We start from the raw sequence: 21,167 nt of genomic DNA on the forward strand, positions 1-21,167 counted from the left end.
TATACAACAGCTAATAGTGAAGGGTCATTACATTATTCATTTTAATCAAAATTTACAATTGTCCAAATTGGCTAACCTTTTCATAATTTGTTCACAGAAATGTAACCTGGAATAGCTTAGCTATCCCAGATACACACTGCTCACCAGAGCTGGAGGAAGGCTACCAGTGCCCCCCGGGATTTAAATGCATGGACCTCGAAGACCTGGGACTTAGCAGGCAAGAGCTGGGCTACAGTGGCTTTAATGAGATAGGTCTGTCTTACCACTAAAACACATTTTCAGTTTCTGTTTTAAAATGTTTATGAAATGGAGAGAATACTTGTTTAACTGATGTTTGCTGTTGAGATTGGCTATAGCATTTAAGAAACACAACTACAGATTTTAATGCTCTTCCTGGGTTGTGATGCAGTCTGCCTTACAGTCTGTAAAGACAGTCTGCTTATATGGATATTCATCAGTGTCTGTAGAGGGTTCAGTATCCCTTATTTTAGAGTATTTTGATTCCTAATTACAGCACTTAAAACTATTTGTTGAGCAAGGTTCAGGGCTTGTTGACTGAAAGATAAGCAGGGTTGGGTTTTGCTCCACTTGTAACTGTGAACCAGTAGGCAAGGTAAGTCTTAAATAACTGAAGTAGTAGTCATTGATGAGTGCATGAAAACTGGAAAGTAATCCTGGAATGGAAGATAGCTAATGAAATACTTAATGAATATGCATCAACTATGTAATAGACATATGGGAAATGATGATATGCTCAAATGTATACATTTATCTGTGGCTTGTGCTATTAAGTCCTGAAATGTGCCATTGTATACAGTAATGAAATTACTTAACATCTGCCATTTAGTTTATATCATTGCATTTATTACCATTTCATGCAAGGGGTGCATGTTTCATTATTGAGACAAACAAACAAAAACCTAAGCATTCTAAACAATTATTTTATGCTTTGAGAACTTGTCTTAGCTCAGGCTGCCATGACAAAATACCATAGACTGGGTAGCGTAAATAACATCACTTCATTTCTCCATTTCCCTCTAGTCTGGAGCCTGGAAGTCCAAGCTCAGGGTGCCCTCATGGTTGGTTCTGGTGAAGCCCCTCTCTTTGGCTCACACATGGGTGTCTTCTCGCTGTATTCTTATTTGGTGGTGAGGATAGGGAAAGAGAGAGAGAAAGAGACAGTGAGTAGGAAGAAAGGAAGAAGAGGGAGAGGGAGAAAGCTCTCTGACCTCTTCTTGTAAGGGAAAAAATCCCATCATGAGAGCCCCACCCTCATGATCTCATCTAAATTGAATTCACTTTCCAAAGGCCCCATCTCCTAACACCATCCCATCGCAGTGGGGGTTAGGACTTCAGCATATGAGTTTGGGGTGGAAGCAACACAAACGTTCAGTCCGTAAGGGAATTGTTATCAAAATCATTTGGAAACAACAACAACAACAACAACAACAACAACAACAACAATTTTCCCTTCAAGTTTCAAGGCCTAGGTGCATTTAAGAGAGTTCTAGACACTTTTACCCAGGACCTAAGAGAATCTCCGTGTTTAACAGTGTGGTGGTTGTGCTTCTTTGGAAGCCAAATCTACTTCCTGACTTTTAGTGTGGTTTCATAACTCCGCGAGCAGCTGTACAATGCGGGGTGTCATGGCCAGGCAAGAGAGCGTGAGCTCCTGTCAACCCTGGATTGCAACTGCTATAGACACAGCCAATCAGTCTTTATACATCAGGAAAAGTGGCTGATAAATCTTCCTCTCACCCTGGTGTTCCATCACAGCAGCCCACAGATGGTGTTATGCGGGATGGCATAATGAACTCTGGGCTGGGTGCTGGAATTTCAGAAAGAATATGTAGAAGATCTTGCACTGATTGAGGAATACTCTTCTGCTGTCTGAACTAAAAAAACCACAAGGCTACAGCCTTTAGATAGAGGATAATAGTGAACTTGGGCTGAAAGCCACAAATAGTTGGTAGTTTTAAAACAGTGAGTTTTGCAAATAAGGTTCCTAAATTTGTATTCTTATGTTTTTAATATGCCCTCAGAGCGTTATTTCCAGCATTGTGTTTAGATGGGTAATCGTTCACCCCTTTGGCCAATGGTACACTTTCCTACGTCACCAAATTTAGAAGCCAGCAGATGTGAAGGCATTTCGATTTGCTGTACTCTCTTCAACTTATCTGGCTTTGGAATCAATCTTATATCCTTCCCCTGGTTATAAGGACTTTTACAGATTATGCTGATGACTTTCAGGGATGAGCAGGAAATCACAGGTGTGGTTTGGGAGATGGGATGTATATTTTGGGTAAGCCGCGTGGACTGAGTTCCAGGAATCCTGACCCCTTGGGCACAGCTAGAATGGGCTCATCAGAGCCTCTAACTCTTTAAAGGGCTAACTGGGTGTGCCCGTGTCTTCATGAAGGGTGGCCAGCATTCAGTAGTTAGACTCTCCTTGCACAAAAATCTCTATTCCTATAGAATCATATTGCTAAATCGAATCACTTCCTGGCCATTTTGAATGCAGCAATTGTGCCTAAACTCAGAATGCTGCATTATGGTCAAGCTGATTCAGCTTTCTTCGCTGTGACTTACAATGACTTCAACCACTGTGCAGTACTCTCTTTGAGAAGGCAAGTTTTCTCACAGAGCGTATTGGCTTCAGAAGCCTGATTCTAGGAGAGAACTGCCCCGGGGGCAGCAGGCCTCCACTAAGGCAATAATCTTACTGTTTATTTGCACATTTATCTCCCAAGGATTTAAGCTCCTTGAAAACAGGAAGTACATCTTTTCATCTCCATGCCTTCAGGGCCTGGCACAAGGCCGAGCTCTATAAATATTTACTAATGGACTGAACAAAGTGTATGTCCTTTTGAATTTGATGGTAACCAGTCATGTTTGTGTTAGGATATAGAGCCATAATAGAGAATTAAATTGTTTTCTTGTTGTTCTTTCCCCTGGTTTTGTCTGCTTTTGTTGGCAGTATTCATTATTCCTCATGACTTGCTTTTCTATACAAGCTTAATTTGGTCTGTTTGCTTCTTTTTCTCAAATGATGCTTGAGTTCAACACCACTGTATGACTAATGGTTACATAATGAAATGTTGACTTTGTACTGTAACCCAAAAAGTTTAAAATGGTCGCTATACCTTGGACTGAAATTGCTAACTAACTTTCTGATATTATGCATCTTTGTAGATACACAAATTGTGATATTTTAGATCATCTCAAAGGTTTTACGGAAACAAAATAAAATTTTCCTCCAAAATGAGGAAAAGAAATTACTAGGCACACATGATCATCTCTTTTTGCATGCAGTTGAATTTAAAACAATTAGGTGATTTATTGTGCATATAAATTTGGTCAATATACTTTATATGTAAGTAAGCATGATTAATTAAAATGGAGCACATTTCGTCTTCTTACTAATCAGATTGTCATATAATACATTGAATTTCAACTCATTTATGACATTTCATTTATAAGTAGCTTTATGTCTCGTTAAAATTTAATATTGATGATGTTGAAAAACTCACTTTTTAAAATACATGAAAAGCCAGAGTCATTAAAGTAGAAAATTTATAAAGAACTTCAACTGTAAAATTGTAAAGACACCCTTGCATCTCTAAAGTCATCAAATATCAAGAAGACTGAGAAGTAGAAATGCAGTTTCCATATTTAAGGACTCTGAAAAACCCGGCACTAATAAACCACACATCAGAAGACCAGGTGTCTAACAGATTACTTCCTGAAAGGATTCTGGCAACTGAGGATCTCAGGCAGAGCCAGCAGAATGCTGACATTCTCAAATAAAGAATATTCCCAGAGGAGCAGAGTAGTTCTCTGCTTGAGTCAGGACGTCAGTGTGTGGCTGACCATGGGAACTTTCTGGGACTCCATATGACATCTCAAAGTGGAGGCTCTCGTTCCTGCAAACATTTAGTAGAGAAATAAAGAAGACGAGATCCTCATTCTGGGGGGGCCCCGATGCTGCTGCTCCGTGTTGATGAAGACAAGGGCCCAATCTGGCTATCCCTTAAGATGACATGGGGAGGCTTTTAAAACACAACACTTCTCAAGCACCACTCTCAGCCCAGTTAAATGAAAACCTTGGGATGATCCAAGGCATAGATGGTTTTTAGAAGCTCAGCATGTGTTCTAAATGTTCATGCACCGTTGTGAACACTTGGACTGAAGCAGCACTGATACACCCACACACACCTGTCTTAGAAAAAACTTCCTTTCTCTCCCACCTGACAAATACCTGATCCTCTGAAACTGATTTCACAGATGAGGAATGATCAAAAAGAATGAGGACCATATCTATAAAAATGCACATTTAGGTATGTGTAAAACTGAAAAAAAAATCCAAGAGATATAATTTTTAAAAATTGCAGAAAAAGAGGACCTAAATATATGGATTTAAAGGGTACAGCTGTTGCAGTAAATGATCATAGAACAATCAACGCTGAGGCATTTCTTACTAAAGTTGCTGGAATTCAGAGCTAAAGAAAGCATCCCATGCGCATCCAGAAAAAAATGATCAAGTCAGTTCTTTTTCTTTTTTTCCCAAGCAATACTCAAACAAGTGTAGCTCCGGGAGGAACCCCGGGCCTCCAGTCAGTTCTAAGGGAAGCCATCATTGAGAACTGAAACTTTGTCAGGACTCAAGTCCAGGACACAAGGACACAGGGCTTACAAAGTCCTCAGAGAAAGAACGTGTCAAACTAGTTTCGGTTACAATTGAAGAAACAAGAACTCAGAGACTGCGTTTTCCATTAATCCTTCTTGAAGACATTCGGCCAATCAAGAATGACAGGTAGTGAGCCTAGTCTCTAGTATCTACTCAGTGTAAAAACAAAGCTAATACAACTTCAGGATTTACAGAATATATAAATATTACAAATTATGGCTGTGTAGAAGAGATGAGAAGAAAATCCAGGGAGGCAGTGTAGTGATGTTAGTGTCCTTATACTCAGCAATAAGAAATATATTGTCTTATGCTACATATGACTTATGTAATGGAGGTATATGTGTAGTTGAACAAGAATGAATTACAAAGTAAAAAATATCTACTTTAGAAAAAATTCACAATCAAAATAATGGCCCTGGGGTTTGGATCACAGCTCTACTACATACTAGTATGGTGACCTTGGAGAAGTAATTAACCTCTTCGTGCCTCAATATCCCCATCTGTAAGGTGGGATAAAGGATAGACCTCCCTTATAGCGTTGATGTGAGAAGGGACTGAAACACAGCACTTAGAACACTTAGCACAGAGTGAGCCAGAAATTAGAGCTGCATTGGCAAAACAGGAATGCACCTCTGTGGTATTTGAGAAAAAAAGGCAACTTGTTTTTAAGTTTATTTATTTTGAGAGAGAATGAGTGAGCAGAGGAGGGGCAGAGAGAGACAGAGACAGAGACAGAGACAGAGACAGAGAGCCCCAACCAGGCTCCACACTCTCAGCGCAGAGCCTGACATGGGGTTCAGTCTCACGAACCATGAGATCATGACCTGAGCCGAAATCAAGAGTCGGTTGCTTAACCGACTGAGCCACCCAGGCACCCCAAAAAAGGCAGCTTTAATAAGAGAGGGGAGAACATAATGCTTTCAAATTAACACAGCCGTGGTTTATATTACTCCCTTCTGCCTGTAGTAGTTTGCTATTCAGATTGTTCAGGATTTTAGAGCAAGTGGGGAGACTAGTGTTCACCTTGCACTATGTCCCTGTTAACTGATATCGTGCATTTTATCTCTCTCTAATCAATGTACAAAATTCCAGAAGGCCAAGTTTTGGTGGCGTTTGGTCTTCATTAATCAATTATTATTCTCTTGTTATTCTCAGAAATATCCTTCCTTTGTGCTTCCTCTTTAGGAACTTATCCATATTTAGCCTAGGCCATTGAATTTTTTATAGTTTCATTATGCCTTACACCTATAGTTTTATTTATCCCTATGCATTTGAATTTGTGACCCTGGACTGGGCCACTCCCTGTCCTTTAGCAGAGTGCCAACAGGCCCTCCTTCCATAGACCTCAAAAAAGCATCCTTTGGCTCACTGAGCCAGAAGCCACAGCCATGCTATTTCCTGCATGGTCCCCAGCACTCAGTGATTTACTTTCTGTCCTCCCATGAATCCCTGTACCAATGGTGACTGAAATGTTGGTGGTTTTTCTGTTCCTTTTTTCCATTCAAATACCTTCCATCTTTATTTCTGGGTCCCTTTTTTACAGCCCATTCTTAGAACCCTCAACTAGTACATCGTCTATAGGATGTTAACCTAGGCACTTGAGACATCACATACTCCCCACATTCCAGACCTATTGAGGAATATACATTATTGGACATATTTATTTATTTTTTTAGTGTTTATTTATTTTTTAGAGACAGAAACAGCACAAGCAGGAGAGGGGCAGAGAGAGAGGAGACACAGAATCTGAAGCAAGCTCCAGGCTCTGAGCTGTCAGCACAGAGCCCCAGTGCAGGGCTCAAACCCACAAACTGTGAGATCATGACCTGAGCCGAAGTCGAACACTTGACCAACTGAGCCATGCAGTCGCCCCTGGAAGGACATAGTTAGAGGTCACAGAATCTGTTTAGCAAACATTCACATTTTGTGATTGCAGTGAGTGTGGGGAAGTCGGGAGCCAGCACACGGTGAAAAGGTTTGGGGACAGGTGACACCCAAAAACTCTACCGTAGAGGTGAAACCAAAACACCACATCAGCTTACCCTGTTTAGAAAATGTGCCCTTCTTCCATGTTCCGAGTATTCACCCCACCTTTAGCCTCTCTGTTCCTCTGTGTTACCACATGCTTGTCAACATGTGGGGATTCAATCTGAGACACTGTGGTTTTCTGTAATGGCACTGAAAATGAAGCTAGAGGAATTTTGAGCTGGAAAAGATAGTAGTCATTTGGTTCACCCACACAGTTTTAAAGAGAGGGCAACTGAGCCTCAGAGTGAATAAGGTCAGAGTTCTAGAGAATTCCCCATGGAATCAGGGAGAGTCTCACTTCTTGTGACTCACATACTCCCACTAAAACTTACTTTATCCCTCAAACTTTTTACATTGCAGATCAGTATTTCATTAAGAATAAAACTGAAAAAAAAAAAAAAACCTTGCAAAGCTTAGTTATATTCTTAATATTGTAGTAGAAGGTTAGTATCACTCACCTTTGGTAGGATGCTGGTACAGAAGATAACTATTCAAACAGATGTGATATGCCAGTTGGGAAAAAAGCAACAGCAAATCTATCACACGTGGGAAGGAAATCACAGCAAATGCCATTAAACTGGCAATTTACTTGTCATGATCTTTCAAAAGATGTAAGAAATTGGGTATAGCAGATGAGTACAGATCTATTCAGGTTTGAACTCTCCATTCATTGTACAGTCAGGTAAAAACAAAACATTCAGAATTTTTTGTTGTGTTTTTTTAAATATATTTTTACTTATTACTTTAATTTTTTAAACTAATGTTCTTTGAACTAATTTTAGACTCACATAAAAAAAAAGTTACAAAATAGTACAGAGGGTTCCTATAGACCAGGTTCCTATCACCAGGTTCCCAGGACGGTAACTTCTTATACAACTGTATTACATTATCACTGCTAAGACATTAGCATAACACAATGCTATTAACTATGGTGCACATCCCATTACCTTTCAGAGTGGATCCACTGATGATCTTCTTCTATCTCAAAATCCTACCCAGGATGCCACATTATACTTAGTCATTAACTCTCTAATCTCTCCTAATCTGTAAATTTGTCAGCTTTGTCTCTACAGTCTTGACACTTTTCAGAAGCACTAGTCAGTCATTTTATAGAATGTTTCCCAGTTTGGTTCTATCTGATGTTTTCTCATAATTGGAATGAAGTTCTGATCAGACTATTTACATGATGTCTGGCTTCCAAAAGGGAAGAGAAGTTGTCCACTTTAACTTATTTATTTATTTTAATTTTTCATTATGTAAATTTGAGGGGATCCAGCTTTATAATCCAATGTTTATATGCACCAAAGCGACCAAAACCTGGGTAGCTATGATAGAAGAACCCAGTAAATGACATATAAAATTCATCCTGACAAGTCATTTAGGTAGTAAATAGATATCAGGCATTTTTTGTTGTTGTCATTAGCCTTCAAAATCGTAAGAACAAAACACAAAAGCCCAAATTTGTAAAACTCCAGGATAAACTAAACTTGATTGAGACAGTTTATATCAGACAGAGGAAGTCCATAAGCAAGATCAGACTATAAACAGAACGTTCTGAAAATAATAGAAAAAAACATTTGAATTATACATGCTTTTAATGCTACCTGGACTGCATGAGGTGACTGCTTCCCCTATGCCTTCTGTACAATAAAGCACACACTGTGGTCTTATGTGACTAGCTGCCCACAATCTTCATTATTGCAATTACTGTCATTACTTATCACAAGTACTCATTTATCAATTACTTATGTATCTCTAGCACTAGGTAAAAGATTTTCTATTCATTGTGTTTTTCATCCTCCCAATAAATCCATAAGGTGTCATTATGCCCAATTGATAAGTGAGGAGAATGAGATGAGAAAGAACTGATTCGCCCAAAGTCACCTGTGGACCACAGTTGGGAGCCAAGTCTTGCTGCCCATGTGCTGAGGTCAAAGCCTGTGTTCTGGAACTGCAGACTCTGAGTTAGCTGTGAAGTTGGCCATGGGTAACCACCATTCCCCGTGGCTTGTCAGGACAGCTGGCTCATCAGAGGGTCTCATGATGATAAAGGAGGGGACATGTCCTCCAGGGCAACAACTCACCAGACATGCTGCCTTCTCCTCCCACCACCATGTCTTTGGGACAGAGGGACAAGGGTGAAGGAGGCTGACGGTGATGTCCACTGGAAACATGGCCACTCAGGGCTGGTCTCTGACTTTGCATCTAGCCTCCTGCATACTTTGTGACAGGGTCAGTGCATGATAAGTGTGAGTTTTATGTAAGAATTAAAGTATGAAAGAATATACGTGGGAGGCAGTGCAGTTTTACAAGATAATTTATTGAGCTATCAACATTTGGGCAAGGATTCAAAGCAATGGCAGCAAAAATCAGTAAATATGCTTTTGATACAAAAAGAGATAGTAGACATTTAGGCTAGAGATGTGGGAGAGAACACTGAAACCAAGCAAAAATATGTTATTTGGTATATGGCCATGAGGTTCACACTGATCTGAGCAAAATTCAAAATTCGACCACATTGTGATTTATGTGCGTAGTATATGTAATTTATAGCTACGTGCATTAATTTCTTCTGCATATATGAATATACTTTCTCTTTCCCTTTGAGATACAGATATTTAATTTTGCTTTCTACGTACTACAAATTAACCAACAGGTTTCTTTAAGGTGATTTTGCAGATGCATATTAATTAATTCCTTTATTAGATATATGACATAAGAAGCATTTACCTTATTAGACCTTTTTGTTAATAAAATCATAAAACTTATATGCCTTCCTTACAATATTAGGTAGGAAAACTATAGGTCATCAGCATCACAGAAGTTAAGATGTAAATTTGGGATACATATATAAATTTAAGGTGATGACTTATTATCTTTGAAACATTTTTTGATGATATATTAATGAACCTTTAGAGAAAATGAAGTAAATTAAAGCAGGGTGGCTATCACCTGCCAGATTCTCATATACTCCCGAGTCACTCCTAAAGAAGGCTATTATGGGTATTGGAATTGGAGACTGGTATTTTTTTTTTCCAATGGGAGATACATTTTAGCCGTTATCCACTATGTGGTATTTTCCTTATTTGACTTTGGGTGGTATTGACTATACAGTACAGGCTCAGCACCCTGCATGAGTCATAAATCAGTTTTATTTAATATTGATGAGAAACAGCATCAGTGGTTATTTTCATCACTGGTAGTGTTCCGTGCTCGAAACTACCCCATATCTTGCTGAAATGGAATTGCCCATAAAGCCACCTACACAGGTTTAATGTTTCAGTTCTAATACAGGATTTGCTTTACTTTAAAATTCCCCCTATGTTTTTTTTTCTATAGACATTCTATTACTTTTATAATTTGTCTTCTATTGCATCTGATATTAAATATGTCCATAAAATAAGATGAAAGAAAATTACTTTCACTCAAATCACAGTAGATGTAAATTGAACTTTGCTGATGACGCTATTAAAAATTGATTCATAGGTTTAAATGATGTTAAACTGTATTTCATGTTGCAGCATGTGGTGTCAGAAGGAAACTTTACAAATGAGTAGAAAATAGGAAGTTATTATGTATCTATAACTGTGATTTATTGCAGAATGTACATTTTTATTGCAGTTGCAAAAAAGCCACCATAAAGACTAATTTGTAAAATATGTAATTGAGATTTATAATACTTTGTGGAAAAGCACGGAAGGCTTATTTTCCCTGCATTAATCTTTGTGTTCAGCATTGCTCCCGGAATTACTTATCGATTTTTATGAAAACACATAGAGAATAGAGAACTAGGGCAACAGCATTCGACCACAAGTGCTTACCCGAGTCTATGCCAATTCTAGACTTGCTCTTTGAAGGAATTCCTTTGTCATGGGACAAGGAAGTCCTGATTGTATTTTTGTTAAATAGAGGACAAGATCATGAGGCTTCAACAAGGAGAATAGTTGTGAAAACCTTTGGTCAAATACAGGGGCTTCATCCCTGGGTCCAGGCATCAGCAAACGCCCTCAGGTTGCACGTAGAAGTGTGTGCCTGAGGGTTTCTAAAGGCAATGAGTCTTTGGGCTTCATTAGATTCTCAAACAGGGTCACAAACTTATTTAAACTGAAATTAGATATGCAGATATTATTCAGAATGTTAGGAAAACTGGGAGTCTAAAGGTAGCAAATGCAGAGTGATGTTTAAAAAGGATATCCACTAGGGGCGCCTGGGGGACTCAGGCGGTTGAGCTTCAGACTCCTGATTTCAGCTCAGGTTATGATCCCAGAGTCCTGGGATTGAGCCCTGCATGCTGTTCCACGCTGAATGCAGACCTTGTTTGGGATGCTCTATCTTCCTCTGCCCCTCTCCCGCTTTCTCTACTTCCCTCGAAAGAAAGGAAAGAAAGAAAGAAAGAAAGAAAGAAAGAAAGAAAGAAAGAAAGAAAGAAAGAAAGAAAGAAAGAAAGAAAGAAATGAAAGGAAGAAATGAAAGGAAGAAAAGAAAGAAAGAGGGAGGAAAGAAGGAAGGAAGGAAGGAAGGAAGGAAGGAAGGAAGGAAGAAGATTATGCACTGCCTGGTGTCTAGCAGGTGTTGGGGAGTTCTTGTTGAAAGGATTAGAAAAAACAGCTGCTGGAGTGACTTGCCATTGGACAGTGAAAGAAGGAATTTTAAAAGTGGATTTTGAGGGCATAAATGATTTTTTTTCATATTATAAATAGAAGACAATACTCCTTGGAAATATCTAGTGGTTTCCAAGAAATTAGCATGTTCATAGTTACATTTTAAATATTTATAGATTATAGGGACACCTGGGTGGCTCAGTTGGTTAAGCATCTGACTTTGGCTCCCATCATGATCTCACGGTCCGTGGGTTCAAGCCCGCATCGGGCTCTGTGCTGACAGCTCAGAGTCTGGAGCCTGCTTTGGATTCTGTCTCCCTCTCAGTCTCAACAATAAATAAAAATTTAAAAAATAAAAAATATTTTTAGATTATAAAAATCATACTTCAAATAGCATACGAGGTTTAAAGAAAGTAATGAATTCTGCCATATGTAAATCCCTCCCTTCCTTTCTCCTTTCCTTTCTTCCTGCCTTCTTTCATCTTTATCAGTTTTGTGGTATTTAGTAAAATGCTTTTAACTGTTTCCCTGCTAACAGACATTTAAGCTGTTCTCAGTCATTGACTACAGTAAGTAATTTTGTGTTGAATAAATGCTCACACACACATACACACATATATCTTGTGTGTGTGTGCAGTATTCTTTAAAATAGATTCCTAGGACGATTTCTAGGTTGAAGGGTATGCACATTTTTTAACATAATAAATAAATAATGTTGTGTTTCTCAAAAAGATTTTAAGAATTCATCGTCCTGCTTTTTTTGTGTGAGAGTGAATTTTAGAAAGTATAAGGTATTCTCTTTTGATATGCAAAGATACTGAAGTAAAAAAAAATATATAACAGAGACCATATTGTATTTTGTGCTCTTCTGAACACCAGCAGCCCATTTCCTTTTCCTCGCATTCCTTCCTCCCCTTTTCCCTGGCATGCCTCCTCCTACCAATACCTGACCCACTCTCTAAGGCCTCAGTGCATGTGGCTTCTCATACAGCACCCTTGTCGCCTTCTGTCTGAACTGTGACAGAGCTGGTCTGTGAAAGTTAATGCTTCTTTCTGTTTGGTTCCCTCTGTCTGATGTACATGTATGTGTGTGTGTATCTGTGTGTCTGTGTGTGTTTTATCCTCTTCTTCCCAATGAGCTCCTTAGATCCCAGGTGCCTCGAGTAGGAACAAAGCTTCCTGTGCTTCTCATGATGTGTTTTCTAACTCTCAGTGAGCTCCTTATATACTTGAAGACTGGTTGATCGCATGTGGGAGAATTTTATATTAGATACATTGCCTTTTTAAATCATTATTCCGTGGAAACTTCATGAGGGAAAATTTAAATAAAATTCAGATACAACTCTTGCCTTTTAAGTTCATTCTCCATTTGAAATTAAATGGCGTCTGCCTTATGGCAGGTATTCACATGAAACAAATGTGAACAGACTAGCACAGAAGTCTTGTGTTGACGGTCAAGGAAACTCTCTCTGCTGGTAACAGCAGTCAGTGGAACATAATTCCCTTGACATTCTGTGAAATTAAATTAATCTCACCAACTAATCAGTTGGACCAAAAAGGAATAATGTCTTGTAGGGAAGCACCATGCAGCTCTTCCCTCAAGGCCAATGAGGCCATAGGAAAGCCGACTCCTACCTCCCTTGAGATTGCATGTTCTAATACATGAGCCCTGCTTAGCAAAACTGTGCTGACAAGGAGCATGGCCTCCTCCTCGGAGGAGAAAGCTCTCTGGCCCTCGAAAATGGACTTCTAACCTGAGCCACACAGGGCTGTGAGAAAGAAGATGGCATCCACCCTGAGGGGGCACTGGACTGTGGAGACAAGGAGTCTTTTCCCTCTCTTCCCCTTTATGCTCCTGGACCCCTCAGCTCCCACACGCATAGGCCTTGCGATTCCAGGATTATACTGAAGATACTAACACATACTAAATATGCTAAGATAAAGGATACCAAATGAGAATGAAACAAATATACTAACATAAGTTGCAAATGCCTAATAAATATCAGTGGCCAGAATTAAAACAAAGATAACTGCCACAATTAGTATTACAAAGGTTATTATTGATCAGATTTATTTCTAGATAATAAGGAAAAAGTAAAATTTTTTTCATGAACAAATTCCCATTTTCATGAAAGTATGAGAATTTTTAGATAATAGGGGAAACGTTCTTATTTAAATAGCAAAAAGATGTTTTCATAAATAATGTACTCAACAAATATTTGTTATACGTTTACTCTATGCCAGGCATACAGGGCCTGAAATAAAATGATGTAAGTCAATGTAACCAAGTTCCTTCCCCCAAACGGAGATGTTAAAATAAAATAAATGAAGGTGAAGTAAAGTCAGAAAAAAGGGCTGATCCTTAACCGGGGTAAGTTTTGCAGCTATGGGCCAGGTACAGGAAGGAACTCATGCCCCAGTGTGTGTGTGCCCACACATCCCTTTAAAACTTTTTTGAGTATGAGTACAAGCAAACCGACCATGAATACTCCAATTTGCTACAAGTCCTATTTCCTCCCACTTGCCTTGTATTCAGCATTTCTCACATTTATACAATCTGTCTAACCTCTGAGACAAATGCTTTTGTTCTGTCTGATCATCGAAAATGCTGGCTTGAGAATTATATTTTTACTTTAGCTTTTGTTAAAAAGGTATTGAATGACATCAATTAAGAGTGCCACCTTCCTTTTTTTTTTCTTTTCCCCCTGGTCAAATATGTCTGCTTCTTAGGTACTTTTCTGAGAATGTCTTTATCTTTTTTTTTTTTTTTTTTTTTTTTTTTTTTTGAGTAATGTTTGGACGGAGTACAGAATTCTTAATTGGTATTTAGATTCCCCTCAAGGTTTAAAATCATTCCATTGTATTTTGGAATCTGTTTTTGCCAATGACCACCCCTCCTTTGAGTCTAATTGTAGTGCTTTTATGTTTTTGTTTTTATGTTGCTTGTTTTTTTTAAACATATCTGGTTTTTCATTGATGGTTTTTAAGATTTGCTGTTCGTCTTTGCAATGTTATGGTCTTAACTATAATATGTCTGGGCATGGATCTATTTTTTTTTTTTTATTTTTTATCTAGTAGGATTTTTTTTTTTTTTTTTTTTTTTTGCATAAAAGGCTCATGCCTTTTTCTGGGAGAGTTTTAGATATTATCTTTACAAATCCATATGTGTTCTCCATTCTCTATTATTTATTTTCTGGAATACTGATTAAAGCTTTGTTAAAACTGCTTCTTTCATTTTCCATGCTGGTAGATCTTGCTTTCTAACTTCTCTCTGCTCGCTGCATTTGCCCTCTGTACCCTGCCATTAGATGCTTGGTGCATCTTCTTGTAGTATTTACATGTCTCGTAAAGTTGTTTGTGTATTTTCTTCTTTAGCTTCTTTGCTGAACTCTGTATAATTTTCTCCCTCAGTGTGTCCAGTCTGCTCCCCATCTTACTCATGGAGTTTTTTATCCCAGCATCTATGATCTGCTTATCTAGAATTTCTATTTAACTGTTCCAAATCTGTCTGTTCTTTTTATGTCATAGCCCTGTTCTTACCATTTTCTTTCTAACCCTTTCTTTATCTCATTAAACATTCTAAACATGCTTATTTTAGAATCTCTTTCTGATTCTTCCATATCTTCTAATTCTCCATTATAATAGTTCTTTTTTTCCTATGGTTTGTAATGTTCGGCTGTGAGCTCAATTCCAGTGAGGGTTTCTTTCTGTCAGTGTTGCTGGAATCCCAGGGATAGTAACTAATCCTGAACTAATCCTTATGTTACCTTTGTGGCTTGTGGGAGGAGAGAACCTTGAGCCATTGGAGTTGTAGAGGACAGTGTAAATTTGGACGAAGAACTTTGGTTGGCCCACATTTAGGGTTCTGGTTTCTCATAGGAGAGTCTTAGGCCCCCACATGGATCTGGATGGAAGTCAAGCAACTTTCTGCTTGCCTGGTCCGGAGGGCAGCATTCTTCCGGTCTCCATTTAAAATGCAGAGTGACCTTGGTGGAACTTCCAGCTCTGCGGACACACCTCAGCTCAGTGTCTGCTTCCGTTCCTGTGTTCAGATGCACCCCAAGAGCACCAGTGTATATATATATACACACATATATGTATATAATTTCATTACAATGATGTGGTTTTTCTTCCTCTGATATGATCACACATTTATTTTACATTCAAAAACTCAGCACAGAGTTACTTTGCTCAGCAGTTACTTTGCTTGAAGACAAAAATCTATGGGGGCGGGGCGGGGGGCGCTGCAGATAGGCAATAGCAGTGACTGAACACCGAGAGAATAAATCCTGATGGATTGAGATTTGGGTCCCTAATCTTCTTAATATTAATTGCAGCAAATATTCACATGATTTCTTCCACCACATAAGTCCTTTAGCAAGTAAGCAAAAACATAAAATGAAAATAAAAAGCCTAGTCAGGAATCACCTAACTATAAAGCAAGTAAAGGTTCTTAGCCAATTCTTACTCTCATGTGTCTAATAAAAGATATACTATATTTTACCAGGGAGTTATATTACTTTATATTTTTATTTTTATTTTTTTACTGTTTGTTTATTTTTGAGGGGGGGGGAGGGGCACAGAGAGAGGGAGATACAGAATCCGAAGAGCTGTTAGCACAGAGCCCAACGTGAGGCTTGAACCCACAAACCTTGAGATCATGACCTGAGCCGAAGTTGGATGCTCAACCGACTGAGCCACCCAGACGCCCCTATATTACTGTATTTTAAAACCAGGGGCGCCTGGGTGGCTCAGTCGGTTGAGCATCCGACTTCGGCTCAGGTCAGGATCTCGTGGTTCGTGAGTTCAAGCCCTGCATCAGGCTCTGTGCTGACAGCTCAGAGCCTGGAGCCTGCTTTGGTTTCTGTGTCTCCCTCTCTCTCTGCCCCTCCCCCGCTCATTCTCTCTCTCTCTCTCTCTCTCTCTCTCTCTCTTTCTCTCTCTCTCTTTCTCTCTCTCTCTCTCTCTGTCTCTCAAAAAAATAAATGTTAAAAAAAAATAAATAAATAAGCTGCTAGTGACTACAAACCTTGTCACCACATTGAAGTTGAACTGAAGGAGACTTTCAAACAAAGACTGTTTGAAGCTAAGCATCTAGGTAAGGAATGTAATTTCCTCATATATCATCACGTGCATGGCATTAACCCCACCTAACCATCCAAGATTCAGAGAAGGAAAGAAGCTCTGGGAGACAGCATCAGGTCTTAGTGGTGATTGTATTCCCAGTGTCTCCAGTGTAGAAGTGGGCATCTTGTGAGTGCTCAGGTCCAGATAAGAGAAGGACTTGGTTTCGGGATGCACTCCATAGCTCAGTTGTGAGTGACATAGAACAAGTTACTTAACGTTTCTCTGCCTGTAAAATCAGGGTAAAAATTGTACATGTCTCGTAGACTGGTAGGAAGATTAGATTATTCTCACTCTTATGTCTAAGAGTCCTCAGTAAAATTTGGGGCACCTGGGTGACTCAGTTGGTTAAGCGTTCGACTCTTGTCTCAGCTCAGGTCCTGATCTCAACAGTTCGTGAGTTCAAGCCCCATGTCCCTACTTGGATTCTCTCTCTCCCTCTCTCTCTGCCTGCCCCCACTTGCTTTCTATATTTCTCTCAAAATAAATAAAAATAAACTTAAAAAAATAATCCTCAGTAAAATTTAACTATGGTTTTAATTATCATTTTATTAGGTATATAATTATCAAGTAAATGAATGAATGAATTACAGAGCACAGTGTTCTAAGGTCACACAGTTAGAATGTGAAAGTAAACTCTTCCAATATCAATATTCTTTCCAAGTCATCATTCTTTTAGTCTTGGCAAACCACTCAGGATCATACAACATAACTTAACAATATACTCACATTTTACTGTGCTAGTATATGCTGCATTTACTGGTATATCCTTTAGTCCATGTACATTTGCACTGGGAATAAAATGTTAATATTTTCTTATCTCCTGCATTGAGATGCTGCCAGCAAAGCCATTTCTAGGCTGAGATGCTTTGTCTTTGCTGGGCTTCTAAAGGGTTAAAGCAATGCTGAAGTTGTATGTTTACAATTGACTATAGCAGGAATCAGCAAACCATGGCTGGTTGGCCAAATCCTTCTTACTGCCTAACTTGGTAAATAAAGTTTGCTGCAACTCCATGGCTATTTGTTTATCTATGGTCCATGGCTGCTTTCTGATGCTACAGCAGATTTCTGTAGTTCCAACAGAAATCCTATGGCCCGCAGAATGTACGATATTTACCGTTTGATCCTTTACAGAGAAAAGTTTGCCAGTCGTTCCATTAGAATCAAGGTAGGAAAAAGTGCTCATCCCATGTTTCTTTTTTATTACATCCTCACAGCAACCTAGCCTCCTTGATGATTTTTACACTCACCTCTTCTTATATCCCTTGGACCTAGAAAGCCAGAGACCACAACACATCTGTGATTTTTGTCTAGGTTCATGAGAGTCCAATGCTGGCCCTCCTTCCCTGAGTCAAAATTCCTTAAACTCTAAACATGAGATTTGCAAAGAAAGGGTATCCTGGATATATACAACCCTGAAAGTTTCCTCCTCCTGTGTCTCATAAATACAAAGGCTACTGAATCTGTGATTGATGTGAGGCAAGGAATTTTTGAAGAATGGGTGATATGCTAGACATAGACTCCAATGAATCTTAATTAGGTTTAACTAAATGGGTATTCTTTAGTATGGGGATAAGTCTCAATGGTTAAAAAAACCTGCTTAGAAAATCAGAATCAGGGGTGCCCGGGTGGCTCAGTTGGTTAAATGGCCTACTCTTGATTTCGGCTCAGGTCATGATCTCACCATTTGTGAGATCAAGCCCTGCCCTGGGCTCTGCACTGACAGTGTGGAGCCTGCTTGGGATTCTCTGTCTCCTATGTCTCTGCCCCTCCTCCTGCTCTGTCTCTCTCTCTCGCTCTCTCTTTTTCAAAATAAATAAATAAGCATTTAAAAAAAGAAAGTCAGGGGGCACCTGGGTGGCTCAGTTAGTTGAGCATCCGGCTTCGGCTCAGGTCATGATCTCATGGTCTGTGAGTTCGAGCCCCACGTCGGGCTTTGTGCTGACAGCTCAGAGCCTGGAGCCTGCTTCAGATTCTGTGTCTCCCTCTCTCTCTGCCCCTCCCCAACTCATGTTTTGTCTCTCTCTGTCTCAGAAATAAACATTAAAACAAATTTTTTTTAAATTTTTTTTTTAATGTTTTTTATTTATTTTTGGGACAGAGAGAGACAGAGCATGAACAGGGGAGGGGCAGAGAGAGAGGGAGACACAGAATCGGAAACAGGCTCCAGGCTCCGAGCCATCAGCCCAGAGCCTGACGCGGGGCTCGAACTCACGGACCGCGAGATCGTGACCTGGCTGAAGTCGGACACTTAACCGACTGCGCCACCCAGGCGCCCCACAAATTTTTTTTTTTAAAAGTCAGAACCAAAATACTCTTATCCCTGAGTGCCTCATGTTAGCCAGAAAAAATTGCTTAAAATGAGTACAAAAGGGGGAAAACATTATTATATTTACAAAAGATTAGTAAAAAAAAATCATTTATGAAGATAGAGTTTGTCTGGGAGATGTAATTTGCTCACTGCTATGTTGCACTTATTGGGACTTTAAAAATCAGGAATGTTCTGCTACCCTATGACCCAGCAATTGCACTACTAGGTATTTATCCAAGGGATACAGGTGTGCTGTTTCGAAGGGGCACATGCACCCTAATGTTTATAGCAGCGCTATCAGTAATAGCCAAATTATGGAAAGAGGCCAAATGTCTATTGACTGATGAATGGATAAAGAAGATGTGGTATATGTGAAATGGACTATTATTCCTCCGTCAAAAAGAATGGAATCTTGCCATCGCAATGACGTGGATGAAGCTAGAATGTATTATGCTAGGCAGCGTAAGTCAGTCAGAGAAAGACAGATAACATATGATTTCACTCAGTGTGGAATTTAAGAAACAAAACAGATGAATGTAGGGGAAGGGAAGGAAAAATAAAATAAGATAAAAACAGGGAGGGAGGCAAACCATGAAAGACTCTCAACTATGAGAACAAATTGCGGGTTGCTAGAGAGGAGGTGAGCAGGGGCTGGGTTGGATGGGTGTTGGGCACTTGTTGTGATGAGCACAGGGTATGATATGTAAATGATCAATCACTAAATTCTATTCCTGAAATCAATACTGCACTATATGTTAACTAACTTGACTTAAGTAAAATCTTGGAAGAAAAAAAATCAGGAATGTTCTGCAAGACTTGACAGGAACAGTCACCATCTCTGAGCAATGGTTCAAGTGAGGATTGTAGATAGTCTTCTAAGAGCCATGCATTCGCTTATTCATTCACTCAACAAATATTTATCAAGAACCTGCTACATGTTAGGCACTATGTTTAGTACTTTAAGGCACGAAGTAAGTGCTGATACAGAACCACAGATGGATGGCATTATATTTTCATTTTATTAGAAATTCATTCTTGCTTGTAAGTTAATTTCCTTATTAAGAAATGATTTCTTTCATTAGGCTTTGGGACTCTAATTGTGTACTTAATTTTTTGGGCTAGCCTAAGTATAGTGCTAGCTTTCAAGAAATAAATTGTCAAACAGGATTTGCCATTTAATTTTTTTTTTTCAAAAAGAAACATGTAGGCCAAAACAAAATATAAAATAAAATCAGGGTGTCTGAGTGGCTCAGTTGGTTAAGCATCCGACTCTTGACTTCAGCTCAGGTTGTGATCGTGAGTTTGAGCCCCATACTGGGCTATGTGCTGGGCATGAAGCTATTTAAACAAACAAAATGATTTTTTTATTAATGAAATAAATATATATAATATAAAATAAATAAATAACATCTAAACTATGTTATTTAATGAAATAAGATTATTTAGGCATTGGAAGAGTTTGGTAAAGTCTCAAAGTCTCAAGCAGATTTCAAAAATGAAACTATTTTCTTCTTTTAATCAGTTTAAAGGGAATGCCTTGTGTTCATTTTTGTTGATGCCGGTGAGTTGAGTTTTATAAAGCTGTCTAAAATGAATCCAGAATGCACCAAAATGGAGTCAAAATAGTGGATGACACATCGTACAAATTCTAACCGGCTTGGGTCCTGACCGTGCCACGTTTTAACCTGGGGGCAGACACCTGGAGGGGCTCATTAGCTGGCAGCTGTCTGCGATTAGTCTGCAAAGACTAAAAAGAAAATGAGCCACAAGAAAGCCACTAGTACTGGCCTGGAAGATGAACAAAGGAAAAAGGAGCAGCTGGTGGGGAAACACACATTTGGCTGAGACCTTTGCAGAGGGGTTGAGAGGCCCTAGGCCCCCGGAAATGGAACCTGGGAGGAAAGTTTTGATGGCAGACAGCCTGGGATCAAGGGGCAGCAGCTGTCTGTTTTGTGTGAGGGGCGACATTCAAGAGGACTTATGGGTTGTGTCATACAGTGACCATTATCTATGCTACTAAGGGAAGAGAAGTGAGTGTTGTTTCGGTGCCTACACCGTGCCAAGCACTATGAGAGGTACTTCCATCTCGTCAGCTAACCTGGTGTGCAAAGCAGCCCATTGGTGTGTTAGCTCCTTTGGGTCAAGTGTAGCCTGGCAGGTGTAAGTGCCTTTGGCCATCTGTGTTTATATGTTTGTTCGAGACATTTCATAAAAGCAACCTGATCGTCCATTTCTTACCTGTAGTCTGTCCAGTGGAAGATGTGTGCCTTTTGATAGTATTCCAAATCGGTCAATCTGATACAGATTCAAGGCACCATGAGTTTAATCCTTGGAGGAAAAGCATAGCAAGTATGGTGATTGTCAGGGGAAAAAAAGAAGCTGCTGGAGAAGAAAATGTATTGAAAAAGTATTTACC

At 39.3% G+C, this 21,167-nt stretch overlaps 1 protein-coding gene across 8 annotated transcripts in view; it reads left to right on the top strand.

The window, feature by feature from the left end:
* Positions 1-21,167, top strand: part of NALCN (sodium leak channel, non-selective) — a 333,612-nt gene that overhangs the window by 53,987 nt on the left and 258,458 nt on the right. For 7 of the 8 annotated variants that reach the window (XM_058743569.1, XM_058743534.1, XM_058743516.1 and 4 more), the window contains one exon: positions 98-252. In XM_058743569.1, the coding sequence (XP_058599552.1) occupies positions 98-252 (155 nt within the window). Of the gene's footprint in view, positions 1-97; positions 253-21,167 lie in introns of those variants that run through there. The other variant, XM_058743561.1, reaches the window with a different exon arrangement.

Source organism: Neofelis nebulosa, chromosome 1 (genome assembly GCF_028018385.1).
Source record: "Neofelis nebulosa isolate mNeoNeb1 chromosome 1, mNeoNeb1.pri, whole genome shotgun sequence".
NCBI lineage: Eukaryota > Metazoa > Chordata > Mammalia > Carnivora > Felidae > Neofelis > Neofelis nebulosa.